Raw genomic sequence first — 18950 nt, forward strand, 5'->3', positions numbered from 1 at the left:
CAAAAACTTCGAGCCTCCGAGCAGCCCCTCCGATACAGCCTCCCGAGTGCCATCCTCTGCCGAGCGCCTTCGACCTCACCCCGGCTGCTGAAACACGCAAAGCCGAGGATTTCGGGGCCTTCAGCTCCGGAGATTCCGGTTACCACACAGTAGCAGCGAAGCGGGCATTTCAGAAGTTTCTCCAGATGTTCCTCCGTGCTCTCACGTCCGTCTCCATCAAATCAGAATTGCGCACGGTCCCCTACTTGACAGATAACAGATACCATTCACCGGAGAGACCGCGTGCACTGTCGTCGCGCCGCCATCTTCTCCCCCCTCCCGCCTGGGAAGTTCTCCGCAGGATGACTTGGAGGCCCAGTCACTGGGTATATTTAAAGCAGAGGTCGATAGGTTCTTGATGAGTTAGGGGGTCGGAGGTTACCGGGGGGGAGGGGTGGCAGGAGAATGGGGTTGAGGGGGATAATAAATCAGCTGTGATGGAATGGTGGAGCAGTCTCGATGGGCTGAATGGCCACATTCTGCTCCTATGGCTTCCCGTCTATTCCACGTTGGAAGCGCATGCGCAGACTGTAAACTCTGTGGTCAAAAGGGGACACTGGCTCATATCCTGTCCGGGTGTAAAACAGCTCTAACTCAAGGACAGTATAGGTGGCGCCATGATAAGGTGCTTCTGGCTCTTGCTGACACACTAGAGCGAGAGAGATACAAGAAGAGGACGGCTGGCACAGATCTGAGGAAGGCCATCACCTTCGTCAAAGAGGGAGCCATCCCTTTCGTAACCAAACAACCAAAGCCCAATCTGCTGCTAACGGCCAGGTCCTGGGAGATGAGGGTCGATGTGGGAAGGAGGTTGCAGTTCCCGGATGTGGTGCACACAACCCTACGCCCGGACATTGTACTGTGGTCAACTGAAGACAGGAAAATAATTCTGGTTGAGCTGACTGTGGCGCAGGAGGAGGGATGGGAAGAGGCCCACGAGAGAAAGGCCTTGAAGCACCAGCCCTTAGTGCAGGAGTGTAAAGACATGGGATGGCAGGCATGGTTGTTCCCCGTGGAGATCGGCTGCAGAGGTTTCCCAGCCAAATCAGCATGGCCGTTGTTGTCAGCTCTGGGCCTGGACGAAAGGAGCAAAAAACAAGCAGCTCGTAGGATGGGGGAAGAGGCAGAATGAGCCTCTTGTTGGATTTGGAGTAGGCGAGAGGAGGGGAGCTGGAAGCCAGGAGCAGACGGGCAGTGATTTGGCCACCACTGCCGGCCCACCAGCTGGAGAGTGTGATGGTTAAGGGTCGAAACACTCGGTGAAGGTTGGGAACCACCTGATGACATCTGCTCCTGGCTGAAGGCTACGGTTACCTTATAAGGTAACTGGAGAATGCACCCTACCAGGTGTATGTAACAAGTAACAAGTGCAGTTGATGTTTGTTTGGCGCCTCTTCACACCTCAAAGTCAAAACCCTCCTTTCCACATCTGTGTCATTTGCGGCTCAGTGAGAGCCTTATTTCTTCCCCTGAATCTTAGAAAGAAAGATGTTCTCGGTTTACCCCGCATCGGAGACCCAGCGTAAAATTCCCGCTGACGGTATGAGAGCAGCGTGGTCAGAGGTTAAACCTGTTGGGTTGAGAGAGAAGATTGTCGGCTCGATAACTCACCTGTCCCTTGTCCATCCAGTGACTGACAAAGCACCATCGTGATCTCAAGACGTTTCATGTCCACACAATGAGATAAAGAACACAATAGTAATAACAAAACACAGTAAATATAAATATATAAGATAGTTTATGTACACAGATTGATTGTCTGTCCATAAAGTGACGCTGGGCACAGGAGTGTCTGACAGGAAATGATAAAGTAGTGGTGGTTTGGGGGTGTGGAGGGGTGGGTTAGTGGGTGCAGGTGTTGATCAGACTCACTGCTTGGGGAAAGTCACTGTTTTTGAGTCTGGTGGGTCCTGGTGTGGGTGCTACGTAGCCTCCTCCCCGATGGGAGTGGGACAGACAGTCCGTGAGCAGGGTGGGTGGGATCCTTCACGGTCCTGGTGTGGGTGCTACGTAGCCTCCTCCCCGATGGGAGTGGGACAGACAGACCGTGAGCAGGGTGGGTGGGATCCTTCACGGTCCTGGTGTGGGTGCTACGTAGCCTCCTCCCCGATGGGAGTGGGACGGACAGACCGTGAGCAGGGTGGGTGGGATCCTTCACGGTCCTGGTGTGGGTGCTACGTAGCCTCCTCCCCGATGGGAGTGGGACGGACAGTCCGTGAGCAGGGTGGGTGGGATCCTTCACGGTCCTGGTGTGGATGCTACGTAGCCTCCTCCCCGATGGGAGTGGGACGGACAGTCCGTGAGCAGGGTGAGTGGGATCCTTCACGGTCCTGGTGTGGATGCTACGTAGCCTCCTCCCCGACGGGAGTGGGACGGACAGTCCGTGAGCAGGGTGGGTGGGATCCTTCACGGTCCTGGTGTGGATGCTACGTAGCCTCCTCCCCGACGGGAGTGGGACGGACAGTCCGTGAGCAGGGTGGTTGGGATCCTTCACGGTCCTGGTGTGGATGCTACGTAGCCTCCTCCCCGACGGGAGTGGGACGGACAGTCCGTGAGCAGGGTGGTTGGGATCCTTCACGGTCCTGGTGTGGATGCTACGTAGCCTCCTCCCCGACGGGAGTGGGACAGACAGTCCGTGAGTAGGGTGGGTGGGATCCTTTGCGATGTCACTGGCCCCTTTGCTGGCGCCTTTCTGTAGATATGTCATTGATGTGTTTGCCTTACAGAGTAATAAATCACCTGCAGGGTTCTAACGTAGGGTTTTGACCCAAAACATCGACAATTCCGCTTCCCTCCCCTCCCGCGCTGATACTGCTCAACCGTCCGACTTCCTCCAGTATGCTGCTTGTCCCTCCATGTTCCTGTATCCGTGTCGCCGTACTGCCGCCGCCTTCTGCTTAAGGCCATCACCCCTACCGGGGCACAGACCACCAACTGAGGCTCGCCAGAGACCCCTGTCCTGGGCTGGTCTTTAAATTTTCCCTAGGCGTAGCCTGTCTTCTTGACATGTCCTTCCTCTCCCAGGGATGAGTTCGTAGGAGCTTCTGTTGGTGTTTCTGAAGTGCTGGGTTTTTCCGGGGGGGGGGTGATGGGGAGCCCTGTGCCCAACCCTCCTCCTTTCGCAGCCCGGGCTTGGGATAGTCTGTGCCGAAAGAGTAATTATCCCTGGGCAACTAGTACCGGCTGCAATAACAGAGGAGAAGTAAAGCTGTTGCCGTTGGTTCTTCGAAGAGCAGAATGAAGACCCGTGTCCTTCCTTCTCCCACAGCTGGCAGCTTCAGTTTGTCGCTTCGGAGTTCCGAGGGCAGCTCCCAAAGCCCTTCGCCAAGGGGCGAAAAGCAACTCGGATCCATCCCACGGACATGAACGACCAAAACCGCGAAGAGCCCTCGCGATACGTAAGTGGCTGTTGTGTGTGTTTATCAGAAGGATAGGGGGTGCGGGGGATCTCAATGAAACCTTTCGAATGTTGAAAGACCTGGACAGAGCACATGTGGCAAGGATGTTTCCCATGATGGGGGAGTCTAGGACAAGAGGGCACAGCCTCAGGATAGAGGGGCGCCCTTTCAAAACAGAGATGTCTTTAGCCAAAGGGTGGTGGATTTGTGGAATTTGTTGCCACACACAGCTGTGGAAGGTGGGCCGTTGGGTATACTTAAGGCAGACGTTGATAGGTTCTTTCTTTATAAATCTTTTTATTGATGGAAAAAAAGCATGAATACAATCAAGAGGAGAATTAGTTCAAATATATATATCAGTAACAATATAAACCAAGATTAAGATAGACATTGTCAAAATCATAGATGTTGTTAAACTAGTATAAAATATATAATAAAATAATGAAAATAACAATTCTTCTCTTACCAGTCTATGAAAAGAAAGGAAAAAAAATCGGGTTTTGAATGAAAAGAAAAAAAAACCCACTACACTATATAAAAAAAAACAAAAAAAAAGGACTGGGCAGACCATTTTGAGGATATGACCAAAAAAGAAAGACTTTCTGATCAAATCTAAAACTTCAAAAAAAAAGATTGAAAGAGTAATAAGTCAAATTAAATGAAAATATTGGATAAAAGGTCGCCATATTTGCTCAAATTTAAAGGACGTATCAAATGTCCGACTTCTTATTTTCTCTGAACTTAAACAGGACATAATGGAGGAGAGCCAATAAAAGACCGTAGGTGGATTAGAATCCTTCCACTTCAATAAAATGGCTCTCCTAGCCAGTAAGGTTGAAAAGGCTATCATACGTTGAGCGGAAACAGGAATATTTCCTGCTTCCGATGGGATAATCCCAAAAATTGCCATAAGCAAGTGAGGTTGTATATCCAGATCCAAAACTCTTGATAGTGTTTTAAAAACATCTCTCCAAAAGTTATCTAGCATTATACAAGGTCGATACATATGAGTTAAAGTGGCCAGCTCAGTAGTCCATCTGTCACAAATATGATTAATATTGGAGAAAATACACGCGAGAATAAGTTCTTGATTGGACACGGCATCAAAGGTTACGGGGAGAAGGCCGGGAACTGGGGCTGAGGAGGAGATAGGAAAAAAAAGATTAGCCATGATTGAATTGGCGGAGCAGACTCGATGGGCCAAATGGCCTAATTCTGCTCCTATGTCTTATGGTCTTATTAAGTAGAATGGCTGAGGATTAATGCAGGAGATCTGGAACCAATCTCCAGCCGAGGTGGTGGGCGTAGGGTCGATGACAAAATTTAAGAGAAGTTTGGGTAGGTACATGGATGGGTGGGGTATGAGGGTTGGCTATGGTCCCAGTGCAGTTTGATGGGACTGGGCAGATTAATAGTTCGGCATGGACTAGATGGGCCAAAGGGCCTGTTTTTAGTCCTGCCGTGCTTTCTGTGACTCTCTTTCCTGTCTGGTGTAGCTATGGTAACGAAAGCGGAAGACTGTCTCGAGATCCGTACCAATGATCCCGTGTCAGACGCGCTCTGAGCACGCCTGACATATGTGGGTGGTATCGTTCAGAAATAATTCGCTCAGGTGAAAGGATGACTTCCCCCTTCACTAGCCACACATTAAGTGCTTGTATTCACCCCTGACTTGCCCGGTCCTCCCACCTGCTGAATATTTCCAGTCCCCTGGGCTCTCAAAGCCTTAAATGTTTCGATAAGTTCTCTTCACGTTCAGAGTTTCAAGGGTTTCATAGTGTTGTCAAAGTAAGCATGTACAACACAACTCTGATACTTGTCTTCTCCAGACAGTCATGAAATACAGATAGACCACGTGTGAACTCCTCCCACCATCCCCCGGCACGCAAAAATAAAAGGGAGCAAAGCTCGCAGACCCCAAAATTTCTGCCCCTCCGCCAACGCGGGAAAAAAAATCGCGACAATAGCATCATATCCTCAACACCCACCTGCCCCCGCAGAAAAAAACAGTGACAGTAACGATCTCCGACACCCTCGCTCTCTAATGTCAGAGAAATGTATACAATAACATCCTGAAATTCTTTTTCTTCGCAAACATCCACGAAAACAGAGGAGTGAAAGAATGAACAACAGTTAAACATTAGAAACACAAAGCCCCCCCGCTCCCCCCACGCACAAGCAGTAGCAAAGCAATGATCCCCCTCCCCCACTAGCAAGAAAGCATCAGCGCCCCCCCACCGAGCACTCAAGCGTGCAGCAAAGCATCAATAAAGGCACAGATTTGCAGTACCCCAAAGACTACTCGTTCACCCGGTAATTCGACATACCACAGGCTCTCTCTCTCTCTCCCTAATAAGGGAAAAAGAGGTGTCCCCACTTCACAGCGAGAGGGGAGACATAACAAAACAACTCGCTCATTTACGATGTTCAAAGTCTGTCGATTTTTCGGAGCTCTGCTCGCGGAGATTTGGCCCCAGTAAATGCCATGAAGTACAGATAGACCATGTGCGAACTCCTCCCCCCATCCCCCAGCACGCAAAAATAAAAGGGAGCGAAGCTTGCAGACTCCAAAATCTGTTGTTTTTTCGGAGTTCTGCTCCTGGAGGTTCGGCCCCGGAAAGGCTCAGGTCTCTGGGCACGTTGCTTCCGATGTTCGGTGTCCTCCCGCAACGCCTCAGTCAGGGCCACCGGCCTACAATCCGCCCGTCTCCAGAGCCATGAAAATCCGGCACCCCGAAGGCTTGCTAGTCCTTCATCCCCCGTCCTTGGGTGATCAAAAGCGGGGCTCCGAGAGCGGGACCCACTCCCGCAAAGAACGAAAGTCAGTGTTGGACTCCAGGTCAGGGTCTTCAAAAGAACCTTGCAAAGGAAACAAAACAGAACTGCTTCTGAAGACGCAAGGAAAGGAGTCGCCGTTCGGCGCCATCTTAACTTTGCTCCGCCCTCCGAAGTATTCACCTCAGTGCTTCAGTCTTCCTTGCTGCTTCGAGGGGGAGTCGCTGGTGACCCCCGCATCCTGTTCTTCGAGTGGGCTGGCCCTTCAGGTCCTCGTCTCTTGGTCTACACGAGGCGGCTCTCCGGCCACAGCTGGTTCCTTCGATCGGGCCCCAAGCTGCAGGCCGCAGGCCCCGAGCGGTTTCCCGAACCCAGGCAGGACCCAAAAAGGAAAAAAAGAGCGAGCAGAAGGCATAGGAAAAAGTGGAACGATTTAAGAGCTTCGCTCTCTGGAAGATGCCGTCTGAGGAATCATTCGCTGGTGCCCTCTTGACCGGAATCATGGCGACTCCATCCCGGCCTCCAGTGCTTACTGTGGGCGATCAGCAAAGCACATGTAATCAGGCCTCTGTACAGTTCCCCTCTGCAGTAGACCAGATCTATACCGGCCGCTCCTTCCCCACCCTCACTTGGTTCCGTCTGAGGAGGAGTGATGTCCTTTTGGCTCCTTCCGTAAGGCATGTGGGCCGTTCGGCCCATCAAGCCTGCCCCCGCCATTTCGTCACGGCTGATCCATTTTCCCTCTCAGCCCTCAGTCTCCTGCCTTCTCCCTGTAACCCTTCATGACCTGACCAATCTGCCTTAAATAGACACAACGCCGTGCCCCCCACAGGCACCTGTGGCAAAGAATTGCGCAGATTCACCTCTCTCTGGCTAAAGAAATTCCACCTCATCTCCGTTCTGAAAGGTCGCCCCTCTGTTCTGAGGCTGTGTCCTCTGGTCTGAGACTCCCCCACCACAGGAAACATCCTCTCCACACCCACTCTGTGAAGGCCTTTCAACATTCGATAGGTTTCAATGAGGTCACCCCTCGTTTTTCTGAATTCCAGTGAGTACAGGCCCAGAGACATCAAACGCTCTTCCCGTGACGAGCCTTTCCGTCCCGGGAACAATCTCGCGAACGTCCTTTCAACCTTCTCCAATGAAAGAGCTTCCTTTCGAAGATGAGGGGGCCAATACCTTATAAAGCCTCAACATTATATCCTAGTTTAATAAATTATTATTAATGATAATAAATAAGCTATAAATATTGAGAACATTAGATGAAGGGTCCTTGAAATTGAGTCCAGAGGTTGTGGGAACGGTTTGGTGATGGGCAACTGAAGTGAACAGTAATAACTGTTCCTGAACCTGGTGGTGTGAGTCCTGAGGCTCCTGTACCTCCTTCCTGATGGTTGAGGGGTAATAACTGTTCCTGAACCTGATGGTGTGAGTCCTGAGGCTCCTGTACCTCCTTCCTGATGGTTGAGGGGTGATAACTGTTCCTGAACCTGGTGGTGTGAGTCCTGAGGCTCCTGTACCTCCTTCCTGATGGTTGAGGGGTAATAACTGTTCCTGAACCTGGTGGTGTGAGTCCTGAGGCTCCTGTACCTCCTTCCTGATGGTTGAGGGGTAATAACTGTTCCTGAACCTGGTGGTGTCGGTCCAGAGGCTCCTGTACCTCCTTCCTGATGGTTGAGGGGTAATAACTGTTCCTGAACCTGGTGGTGTGGGTCCTGAGGCTCCTGTACCTCCTTCCTGATGGTTGAGGGGTAATAACTGTTCCTGAACCTGGTGGTGTGGGTCCTGAGGCTCCTGTACCTCCTTCCTGATGGTTGAGGGGTGATAACTGTTCCTGAACCTGGTGGTGTGAGTCCTGAGGCTCCTGTACCTCCTTCCTGATGGTTGAGGGGTAATAACTGTTCCTGAACCTGGTGGTGTGAGTCCTGAGGCTCCTGTACCTCCTTCCTGATGGTTGAGGGGTAATAACTGTTCCTGAACCTGGTGGTGTCGGTCCAGAGGCTCCTGTACCTCCTTCCTGATGGTTGAGGGGTAATAACTGTTCCTGAACCTGGTGGTGTGAGTCCTGAGGCTCCTGTACCTCCTTCCTGATGGTTGAGGGGTAATAACTGTTCCTGAACCTGGTGGTGTGAGTCCTGAGGCTCCTGTACCTCCTTCCTGATGGTTGAGGGGTAATAACTGTTCCTGAACCTGGTGGTGTGGGTCCAGAGGCTCCTGTACCTCCTTCCTGATAGTTGAGGGGTAATAACTGTTCCTGAACCTGGTGGTGTGAGTCCTGAGGCTCCTGTACCTCCTTCCTGATGGTTGAGGGGTAATAACTGTTCCTGAACCTGGTGGTGTGAGTCCTGAGGCTCCTGTACCTCCTTCCTGATGGTTGAGGGGTAATAACTGTTCCTGAACCTGGTGGTGTGAGTCCTGAGGCTCCTGTACCTCCTTCCTGATGGTTGAGGGGTAATAACTGTTCCTGAACCTGGTGGTGTGGGTCCTGAGGCTCCTGTACCTCCTTCCTGATGGTTGAGGGGTAATAACTGTTCCTGAACCTGGTGGTGTGGGTCCTGAGGCTCCCGGACCTCCTTCCTGATGGTTGAGGGGTAATAACTGTTCCTGAACCTGGTGGTGTGGGTCCTGAAGCTCCTGTACCTCCTTCCTGATGGTTGAGGGGTGATAACTGTTCCTGAACCTGGTGGTGTGGGACCTGAGGTTCCCGTACCTCCTTCCTGATGGTTGAGGGGTGATAACTGTCCCTGAACCTGGTGGTGTGGGTCCTGAGGCTCCTGTACCTCCTTCCTGATGGTTGAGGGGTAATAACTGTTCCTGAACCTGGTGGTGTGGGACCTGAGGTTCCCGTACCTCCTTCCTGATGGTTGAGGGGTAATAACTGTTCCTGAACCTGGTGGTGTGGGTCCTGAGGCTCCTGTACCTCCTTCCTGATGGTTGAGGGGTAATAAATGTTCCTGAACCTGGTGGTGTGAGTCCTGAGGCTCCTGTACCTCCTTCCTGATGGTTGAGGGGTAATAACTGTTCCTGAACCTGGTGGTGTGGGTCCAGAGGCTCCTGTACCTCCTTCCGGATGGTTGAGGGGTAATAACTGTTCCTGAACCTGGTGGTGTGAGTCCTGAGGCTCCTGTACCTCCTTCCTGATGGTTGAGGGGTAATAACTGTTCCTGAACCTGGTGGTGTGGGTCCTGAGGCTCCTGTACCTCCTTCCTGATGGTTGAGGGGTAATAACTGTTCCTGAACCTGGTGGTGTCGGTCCAGAGGCTCCTGTACCTCCTTCCTGATGGTTGAGGGGTAATAACTGTTCCTGAACCTGGTGGTGTGAGTCCTGAGGCTCCTGTACCTCCTTCCTGATGGTTGAGGGGTAATAACTGTTCCTGAACCTGGTGGTGTGAGTCCTGAGGCTCCTGTACCTCCTTCCTGATGGTTGAGGGGTAATAACTGTTCCTGAACCTGGTGGTGTGGGTCCAGAGGCTCCTGTACCTCCTTCCTGATGGTTGAGGGGTAATAACTGTTCCTGAACCTGGTGGTGTGAGTCCTGAGGCTCCTGTACCTCCTTCCTGATGGTTGAGGGGTAATAACTGTTCCTGAACCTGGTGGTGTGAGTCCTGAGGCTCCTGTACCTCCTTCCTGATGGTTGAGGGGTAATAACTGTTCCTGAACCTGGTGGTGTGAGTCCTGAGGCTCCTGTACCTCCTTCCTGATGGTTGAGGGGTAATAACTGTTCCTGAACCTGGTGGTGTGGGTCCTGAGGCTCCTGTACCTCCTTCCTGATGGTTGAGGGGTAATAACTGTTCCTGAACCTGGTGGTGTGGGTCCTGAGGCTCCCGTACCTCCTTCCTGATGGTTGAGGGGTAATAACTGTTCCTGAACCTGGTGGTGTGGGTCCTGAAGCTCCTGTACCTCCTTCCTGATGGTTGAGGGGTGATAACTGTTCCTGAACCTGGTGGTGTGGGACCTGAGGTTCCCGTACCTCCTTCCTGATGGTTGAGGGGTGATAACTGTCCCTGAACCTGGTGGTGTGGGTCCTGAGGCTCCTGTACCTCCTTCCTGATGGTTGAGGAGTAATAACTGTTCCTGAACCTGGTGGTGTGGGACCTGAGGTTCCCGTACCTCCTTCCTGATGGTTTAGGGGTAATAACTGTTCCTGAACCTGGTGGTGTGGGTCCTGAGGCTCCTGTACCTCCTTCCTGATGGTTGAGGGGTAATAAATGTTCCTGAACCTGGTGGTGTGAGTCCTGAGGCTCCTGTACCTCCTTCCTGATGGTTGAGGGGTAATAACTGTTCCTGAACCTGGTGGTGTGGGTCCAGAGGCTCCTGTACCTCCTTCCGGATGGTTGAGGGGTAATAACTGTTCCTGAACCTGGTGGTGTGAGTCCTGAGGCTCCTGTACCTCCTTCCTGATGGTTGAGGGGTAATAACTGTTCCTGAACCTGGTGGTGTGGGTCCTGAGGCTCCCGTACCTCCTTCCTGATGGTTGAGGGGTAATAACTGTTCCTGAACCTGGTGGTGTGGGTCCTGAGGCTCCTGTACCTCCTTCCTGATGGTTGAGGGGTGATAACTGTTCCTGAACTTGGTGGTGTGGGACCTGAGGTTCCCGTACCTCCTTCCTGATGGTTGAGGGGTGATAACTGTCCCTGAACCTGGTGGTGTGGGTCCTGAGGCTCCTGTACCTCCTTCCTGATGGTTGAGGAGTAATAACTGTTCCTGAACCTGGTGGTGTGGGACCTGAGGTTCCCGTACCTCCTTCCTGATGGTTTAGGGGTAATAACTGTTCCTGAACCTGGTAGTGAGGATCCTGAGGCTCCTGTACCTCCTTCCTGATGGTTGAGGGGTAATAAATGTTCCTGAACCTGGTGCTGTGGGTCCTGAGGCTCCTGTACCTCCTTCCTGATGGTTGAGGGGTAATAACTGTTCCTGAACCTGGTGGTGTGGGTCCTGAGGCTCCCGTTCCTCCTTCCTGATGGTTGAGGGGTAATAACTGTTCCTGAACCTGGTGGTGTGGGTCCTGAGGCTCCTGTACCTCCTTCCTGATGGTTGAGGGGTGATAACTGTTCCTGAACTTGGTGGTGTGGGACCTGAGGTTCCCGTACCTCCTTCCTGATGGTTGAGGGGTGATAACTGTCCCTGAACCTGGTGGTGTGGGTCCTGAGGCTCCTGTACCTCCTTCCTGATGGTTGAGGAGTAATAACTGTTCCTGAACCTGGTGGTGTGGGACCTGAGGTTCCCGTACCTCCTTCCTGATGGTTTAGGGGTAATAACTGTTCCTGGACCTGGTAGTGAGGATCCTGAGGCTCCTGTACCTCCTTCCTGATGGTTGAGGGGTAATAACTGTTCCTGAACCTGGTGCTGTGGGTCCTCAGGCTCCTGTACTTCCTTCCTGATGGTTGAGGGTAATAACTGTCCCTGAACCTGGTGGTGTGGGTCCTGAGGCTCCTGTACCTCCTTCCTGATGGTTGACGGGTAATAACTGTTCCTGAACCTGGTGGTGTGGAACCTGAGGTTCCTGTACCTCCTTCCTGATGGTTTAGGGGTAATAACTGTTCCTGAACCTGGTGGTGTGGGTCCTGAGGCTCCTGTACCTCCTTCCTGATGGTTTAGGGGTAATAACTGTCCCTGAACCTGGTAGTGAGGATCCTGAGGCTCCTGTACCTCCTTCCTGATGGTTGAGGGGTAATAACTGTCCCTGAACCTGGTGGTGCGAGTCCTGAGGCTCCTGTACGTCCTTCCTGATGGTTGAGGGGTAATATCTGTTCCTGAACCTGGTGGTGTGGGTCCTGAGGCTCCTGTACCTCCTTCCTGATGGTTGAGGGGTAATAATTGTCCCTGAACCTGGTGGTGTGGGACCTGAGGCTCCTATACCTCCTTCCTGATGGTTGAGGGGGTAATAACTGTTCCTGAACCTGGTGGTGTGGGTCCTGAGGCTCCTGTACCTCCTTCCTGATGGTTGAGGGGTAATAACTGTCCCTGATCCTGGTGGTGTGGGACCTGAGGCTCCTGTACCTCCTTCCTGATGGTTGAGGGGTAATAACTGTCCCTGAACCTGGTGGTGTGGGACCTGAGGCTCCTGTACCTCCTTCCTGATGGTTGAGGGGATAATAACTGTTCCTGAACCTGGTGGTGTGGGTCCTGAGGCTCCTGTACCTCCTTCCTGATGGTTGAGGGGTAATAACTGTCCCTGAACCTGGTGGTGTGGGACCTGAGGCTCCTATACCTCCTTCCTGATGGTTGAGGGGGTAATAACTGTTCCTGAACCTGGTGGTGTGGGTCCTGAGGCTCCTGTACCTCCTTCCTGATGGTTGAGGGGTAATAACTGTTCCTGAGCCTGGTGGTGTGGGACCTGAGGCTCCTGTACCTCCTTCCTGATGGTTGAGGGGTAATAACTGTCCCTGAACCTGGTGGTGTGGGTCCTGAGGCTCCTGTACCTCCTTCCTGGTGGTTGAGGGGGTAATAACTGTCCCTGAACCTGGTGGTGTGGGTCCTGAGGCTCCTGTACCTCCTTCCTGGTGGTTGAGGGGGTAATAACTGTCCCTGAACCTGGTGGCGTGGGTCCTGAGGCTCCTGTACCTCGTTCCTGATGGTTGAGGGGTAATAACTGTTCCTGAACCTGGTGGTGTGGGTCCTGAGGCTCCTGTACCTCCTTCCTGGTGGTTGAGGGGGTAATAACTGTCCCTGAACCTGGTGGTGTGGGTCCTGAGGCTCCTGTACCTCCTTCCTGATGGCAGCAGCGGTGAGAAGAGAGCATGACCTGGGTGGCGGGGGTCCCTGATGATGGATGCTGTTTTCCTGCAAAAACGCTCCATGTAGACGTGCTCAATGGTGGGGAGGACTTTGCCCATGACGGACTGGGCCATATACACTACTTTTTGTAGGATTTTCCATACAAGGGCATTGGTGTTCCCATTACCAGGGCTGTGATGCAGCCAGTCAATATGCTTTCCCCCACACATCTGCAGAAGTTGGTCAGAGTTCTGGATGACGTGCCCAATCTTCTCAAACTTCTAAGAAAGGATTGAATGCCAAGCTGTAGTCGATGGAGAGCAGCTGGACGTAAGCTGGGCATTCCTGGTGAAGCTCTGATGAAACAAGAACCCAGCACGGTGGGCGAGGGCAGCCGATTCTGATTGAGTCCAGCACGCTGGCGGAGAGGGAATCATTATCTCTCTCTGCACAGACCTGGTGAACACCGCTTGACTTCTCCGATACCTTTCAGATCCCCGGATCTGCAACTGCTTGTATTTTGGCAGGGCTCCCACGCCGTTTCTCGTCTGACACTGGAGAAACTGACATTTACAAGCACCTCGCAGTCCACAGAGGAATATCTTTAGCAGCAAAATCTCCTGACGTCAGTCTTCGGCATCCAGCTCACTGAGTGTGTACAGACACATGGAGAGATAGATGCTTTATTGATCCCAAAGGAAATTACAGCGTCACAGTAGCATTACAAGTGCACAGATTCGAAGAGAAGTAAAATAAGATGTACAAGATTTACAAGCCAAAGATTACAAGATTTACAAGTTCGCACTGATAAGATGGTAGTGCAGGAATTAACCGTAATTTTATACAGCAGTGGGTGCACATTCACACCGTCCAGATAAGAAATGATGGCAGTGTTGCACAGGGTATCTGTGATAGCGGGGTGTGATAAACAGAGCTCTGGTTAATAACAGTCTAACAGGAGGGGTCATCACTCCCCCGGCTATAGTTTGACTCATTATGGAGCCTAATGGCCGAGGGTAAGAATGACCTCATTTATCGCTCTTTGGAGCAGCACAGTTGTCTCCGTTTGTTACTAAAAGTGCTCCTCTGTTCAGCCAATGAGGCACGCAGAGGGTGAGAAACATTGTCTGGAATTGCCAGGATTTTCCGGAGGGTCCTTTGTTCCACCACAGCCTCCAGTGTGTCCGGTTTGACTCCTATAACAGAACCAGCCTTTCTAATCAGTTTACTGAGCCTGTTGGCATCACCCCGTGTTGATGCCATTGCCCCAGCTGACCACCGCATGGAAGATTGTACCGGTGACAACAGACTGGTAGAACATGTGAAGGAGAGGCCTGCAGACTCCGAAGGACCTCAGTCTCCTCAGGAAGTTGAGGCAACTCTGGCCCTTCTTGTACACAGCCTCTGTGTTGGTGCTCCACTCGAGTCTGTCGTCCAGGTGCACCCCCAGGTCCGTGTAGGTCCTCACCACATTACCGTCCTCGCCGTCAACAGTAACAGGGATCAATGCAGGTTTGGGCTTCCTGAAGTCCATCTCCATCTGCTTTGTCTCACTGACGTCGGGCTGCAGATGATTCAGTTTGCACCATTCGACAAAGTCCTCCACCAGGGTCCCGTATTCATCCTCCAGTCCTCCCTTTACACACCCAACTGTTGCCGAGTCATCGGAGAATTTCTGCCGCTGACATGACTCAGTGTTGTATCTAAAGTCCAGTGCACGCTCCTTCTCACACAGCTTGTTCCTTTTTCTGCTCGTTTTAACTTTAGTGGAATGGTGAGCTGTAGTTCAGTATTGTGAGCAGTATCGGGCCCCGTATAGAAAAGCGCAGTCCAGAAACAGGTCCTTCTGCCTGTCAAAGAAAGGATGGGCTGACGTTGGAGAGCGAGGACTCGCGAGTATGATCCCGGAAATGAAAGGGTTAACATGTGAGGGGCGTTTTGATGGCTTTGGGCCTGTACTTGCTGGAGTTTAGAAGAACTGTGGGGGGGAGTGGAGGACCTCATTGAAAGTTATGGAACACTGAAAGGCCGAGGTAGAGTGGATGTGGACAGGATGTCTCCTGTAGTAGGGGAAACTAGGACCACAGGGCACAGATAGTGTGGATGTGGAGAGGATGTTTCCTATGGTGGGGGAGTCTAGGACCAGAGGGCACAGATAGAGTGGATGTGGAGAGGATGTTTCCTGTAGTGGGGGAGTCTAGGACCAGAGGACACAGATAGGGTTGGTGTGGAGAGGATGTTTCCTATAGTGGGGGAGTATAGGACCAGAGGGCACAGATAGAGTGGGTGTGGAGAGGATGTTTTCTGTGGTGGGGGAGTCTAGGACCAGAGGGCACAGATAGAGTGGATGTGGAGAGGATGTTTCCTATGGTGGGGGAGTCTAGGACCAGAGGGCACAGATAAAGTGGGTGTGGAGAGGATGTTTCCTATAGTGGGGGAGTCTAGGACCAGAGGACACAGATAGGGTGGGTGTGGAGAGGATGTTTCCTATAGTGGGGGAGTCTAGGACCAGAGGGCACAGATAGAGTGGGTGTGGAGAGGATGTTTCCTATAGTGGGGGAGTCTAGGACCAGAGGGCACAGATAGAGTGGGTGTGGAGAGGATGTTTCCTATAGTGGGGGAGTCTAGGTCCAGAGGGCACAGATAGAGTGGGTGTGGAGAGGATGTTTCCTGTAGTGGGGGAGTCTAGGACCAGAGGGCACAGATAGAGTGGGTGTGGAGAGGATGTTTCCTGTAGTGGGGGAGTCTAGGACCAGAGGACATAGACAGAGTGGATGTGGAGAGGATGTTTCCTATAGTGGGGGAGTCTAGGACCAGAGGGCACAGATAGAGTGGGTGTGGAGAGGATGTTTCCTATGGTGGGGGAGTCTAGGACCAGAGGGCGCAGATAGAGTGGGTGTGGAGAGGATGTTTCCTATAGTGGGGGAGTCTAGGACCAGAGGACACAGATAGAGTGGGTGTGGAGAGGATGTTTCCTATAGTGGGGGAGTCTAGGACCAGAGGACACAGATAGAGTGGATGTGGAGAGGATGTTTCCTATAATGGGGGAGTCTAGGACCAGAGGGCACAGATAGAGTGGGTGTGGAGAGGATGTTTCCTATAGTGGGGGAGTCTAGGACCAGAGGGCACAGATAGAGTGGGTGTGGAGAGGATGTTTCCTATAGTGGGGGAGTCTAGGTCCAGAGGGCACAGATAGAGTGGGTGTGGAGAGGATGTTTCCTATAGTGGGTGAGTCTAGGACCAGAGGGCACAGATAGAGTGGGTGTGGAGAGGATGTTTCCTATGGTGGGGGAGTCTAGGACCAGAGGGCGCAGATAGAGTGGGTGTGGAGAGGATGTTTCCTATAGTGGGGGAGTCTAGGACCAGAGGGCACAGATAGAGTGGATGTGGAGAGGATGTTTCCTATGGTGGGGGAGTCTAGGACCAGAGGGCACCGCCTCAGAATAGAGGGACGTCCATTTGGAACGGAGAATGGAAAATCTATGGAATTCATTGCCACAGCTGGCTGTGCAGGCCAAGTCATTGGGTGTATTTAAAGCAGAGGCTAACGGGTTCTTGATGAGTCAAAGGTTGCAGGGAGAAAGCAGGAGGCTGGGGTTGAGAGGGATAATAAATCAGCCATGATGGAATGGCAGACTCGATGGGCTGAATGGCCAGAGTCTTCTCCTATTGTCTTATGGGATAACTGGGGCCAAATTGAGAGAAACCCAACTATTTTCACTCATTTATTAATGCCCGCCAGTGTCGTAGCTGTTCACGTTTCTGATCTTTGGTGGAAGTCAGCCCCATTTTTCTTGTTGGAGAGACATTTGTCCACTGAAACAGACCAGATCGGAAAGCCAGTCTGAAGGACTGCAGACAGCAGGATGTTTCATTAACGTGTTTGATATTCTTCGGTAGCTACATCAGTGTTACTGAACAGAGCATTTAACATGAGGAAATCTGCAGATGCTGGAAATTCAAGCAACCCATGTAAAAGTTGCTGGTGAACGCAGCAGGCCAGGCAGCATCTCTAGGAAGAGGTGCAGTTGACGTTTCAGGCCGAGACCCTTCGTCAGGACTAACTGAAGGAAGAGTTAGTAAGGGATTTGAAAGTGGGAGGGTGGGGGGAGATCCGAAATGATAGGAGAAGACAGGAGGGGGAGGGATGGAGCCAAGAGCTGGACGGGTGATCGGCAAAAGGGATATGAGAGGATCAGGGGACAGGAGGCGCAGGGAGCAGGAAAAGGAGGAGGGGGGAACCCAGAGGATGGGCAAGGGGTATAGTGAGACGGACAGAGGGAGAAAAAAGAGAAAGAACGTGTGTGTGTGTGTGTGTGTGTGTGTGTGTGTTCCTTGTTTGTGTGGGCACATGGCCAAATGGTTAAGGCATTGGACTAGCTACCTGAAGGTCGCTAGTTCGAGCCCCAGCCGAGGCAGCGTGTTGTGTCCTTGAGCAAGGCACTTAATCACACATTGCTCTGCGAGGACACCGGTGCCAAGCTGTATGGGTCCTAATGCCCTTCCCTTGGATAACACTGGTGTCGTGGGGAGGGGAGACTTGCAGCATGGGCAACTGCCGGTCTTCCATACAACCTTGCCCAGGCCTGCGCCCTGGAGAGTGAAGACTTTCCAGGCGCAGATCCATGGTCTCGCAAGACTAACGGATGCCTTTAATTCCTTGCTGGGCCGCAAGTGTGCTCAGTGCATGCTCCCAGCCAATTTAGTCTTCAAGCTGGCTTCAACATCAGTGGGCCAGTCCGTTCGTGTTATAGCATTGTCAACATGGGTTCTTCTACCATTCAGATGGGCGGCACTGTGGCGTAGCGGTCAGCACAACGGTTTACAGTCCAGGTGACACGGGTTCAACTCCCGCCGCCACCCACGACGAGTTTCTGCGCTCCCTCCCCATGGCCAGTCCGCTTGGGAGCTGAATCGGTCATCGTAAATTGTGCTCGAGGAGCAGGAACAGCCTATTACACACTGTATCTCAAAAAAAACCCAAAATAGAATGAATAAATTAATCGAAATTCGGTGACTGTCCGGAAGTATCTTCCAACCAAACGCGTTCACTGCGAAAATACACCAGGTAATTAAAGCTTTAAGTTTCCAAGGGCATTTAAGTTTCTTACTGTGGAATGCACGTGCATCCACATGGGAAGCCGCCAGTACTTTTCCAATCCCCGAGCGGGCTTTTGTTCTCCGTTCACTTCCAAACCGAAGGACTAACTCGTCCTGTAAAACTTTCGGCCGACCATCACCTGCGCCGGAGCCAGTCCAATGAATGTACTCCTCGGTTCAAGTGACCTCCCCCCAACAAAGGGGAAAACTCACGCGTGCGCGCAGGTACACAGGTGTACGCAGACTGAGAGAGTTATCAGGATCCGGTGCAATATATCGCCGGCATAGGTCGTGAAATTTGTTGTCCTTGTGCCAGCCGTACAATGCAATACCCAATGGTAGAAAAAAAACCATATGTAGTAAATAAATACATACATAAATAATAAATAATGTTGGCACGTGGCCAAATGGTTAAGGCGTCAGTCTAGTGATCTGAAGGTTGCTAGTTCGAGCCCCAGCCGAGGCAGCGTGTTGTGTCTTTGATCAAGGCACTTAACCACACATTGCTCTGCGATGACACCGGTGCCAAGCTGTATGGGTCCTAATGCCCTTCCCTTGGACAACATCGGTGTCGTGGGGAGGGGAGACTTGCAGCATGGGCAACTGCCGGTCTTCCATACAACCTTGCCCAGGCCCGCGCCCTGGAGACCTTCCAAGGCGCAAATCAATGGTCTCATGAGACTAACGGTTGCCTATTACTATGAAATAATAAATAAATAAATATAATATTTATATATAATAAATAAATATATATATAATATTTATATCATATATATATAAAATTGTTAAAATAAGTAGTGCAAAGCTAGAAATTAAAAGAAATAGTGAGGAAGTGTCCATGGGTTCAATGTCCATTTAGGAATCGGATGACAGAGGGGAAGAAGCTGTTCCTGAAACGTTGAGTGTGTGTCTTCAGGCTCC

General features: G+C 51.7%; 1 protein-coding gene across 2 annotated transcripts in view; it reads left to right on the forward strand.

Moving 5' to 3' along the window:
- The window catches only part of alg9 (ALG9 alpha-1,2-mannosyltransferase), a 286532-nt gene that overhangs the window by 112292 nt on the left and 155290 nt on the right, over nt 1-18950 (forward strand). Inside the window, exons 8-9 of one of the 2 annotated variants that reach the window (XM_063038755.1) lie at nt 3308-3437; nt 17715-17908. In XM_063038755.1, the coding sequence (XP_062894825.1) occupies nt 3308-3437; nt 17715-17735 (151 nt within the window). In that variant the 3' untranslated portion in view covers nt 17736-17908. Of the gene's footprint in view, nt 1-3307; nt 3438-17714; nt 17909-18950 lie in introns of those variants that run through there. The other variant, XM_063038754.1, reaches the window with a different exon arrangement.

The sequence above is a fragment of the Mobula hypostoma genome, chromosome X2 (genome assembly GCF_963921235.1).
Source record: "Mobula hypostoma chromosome X2, sMobHyp1.1, whole genome shotgun sequence".
Classification (NCBI taxonomy): Eukaryota; Metazoa; Chordata; class Chondrichthyes; order Myliobatiformes; family Myliobatidae; genus Mobula; species Mobula hypostoma.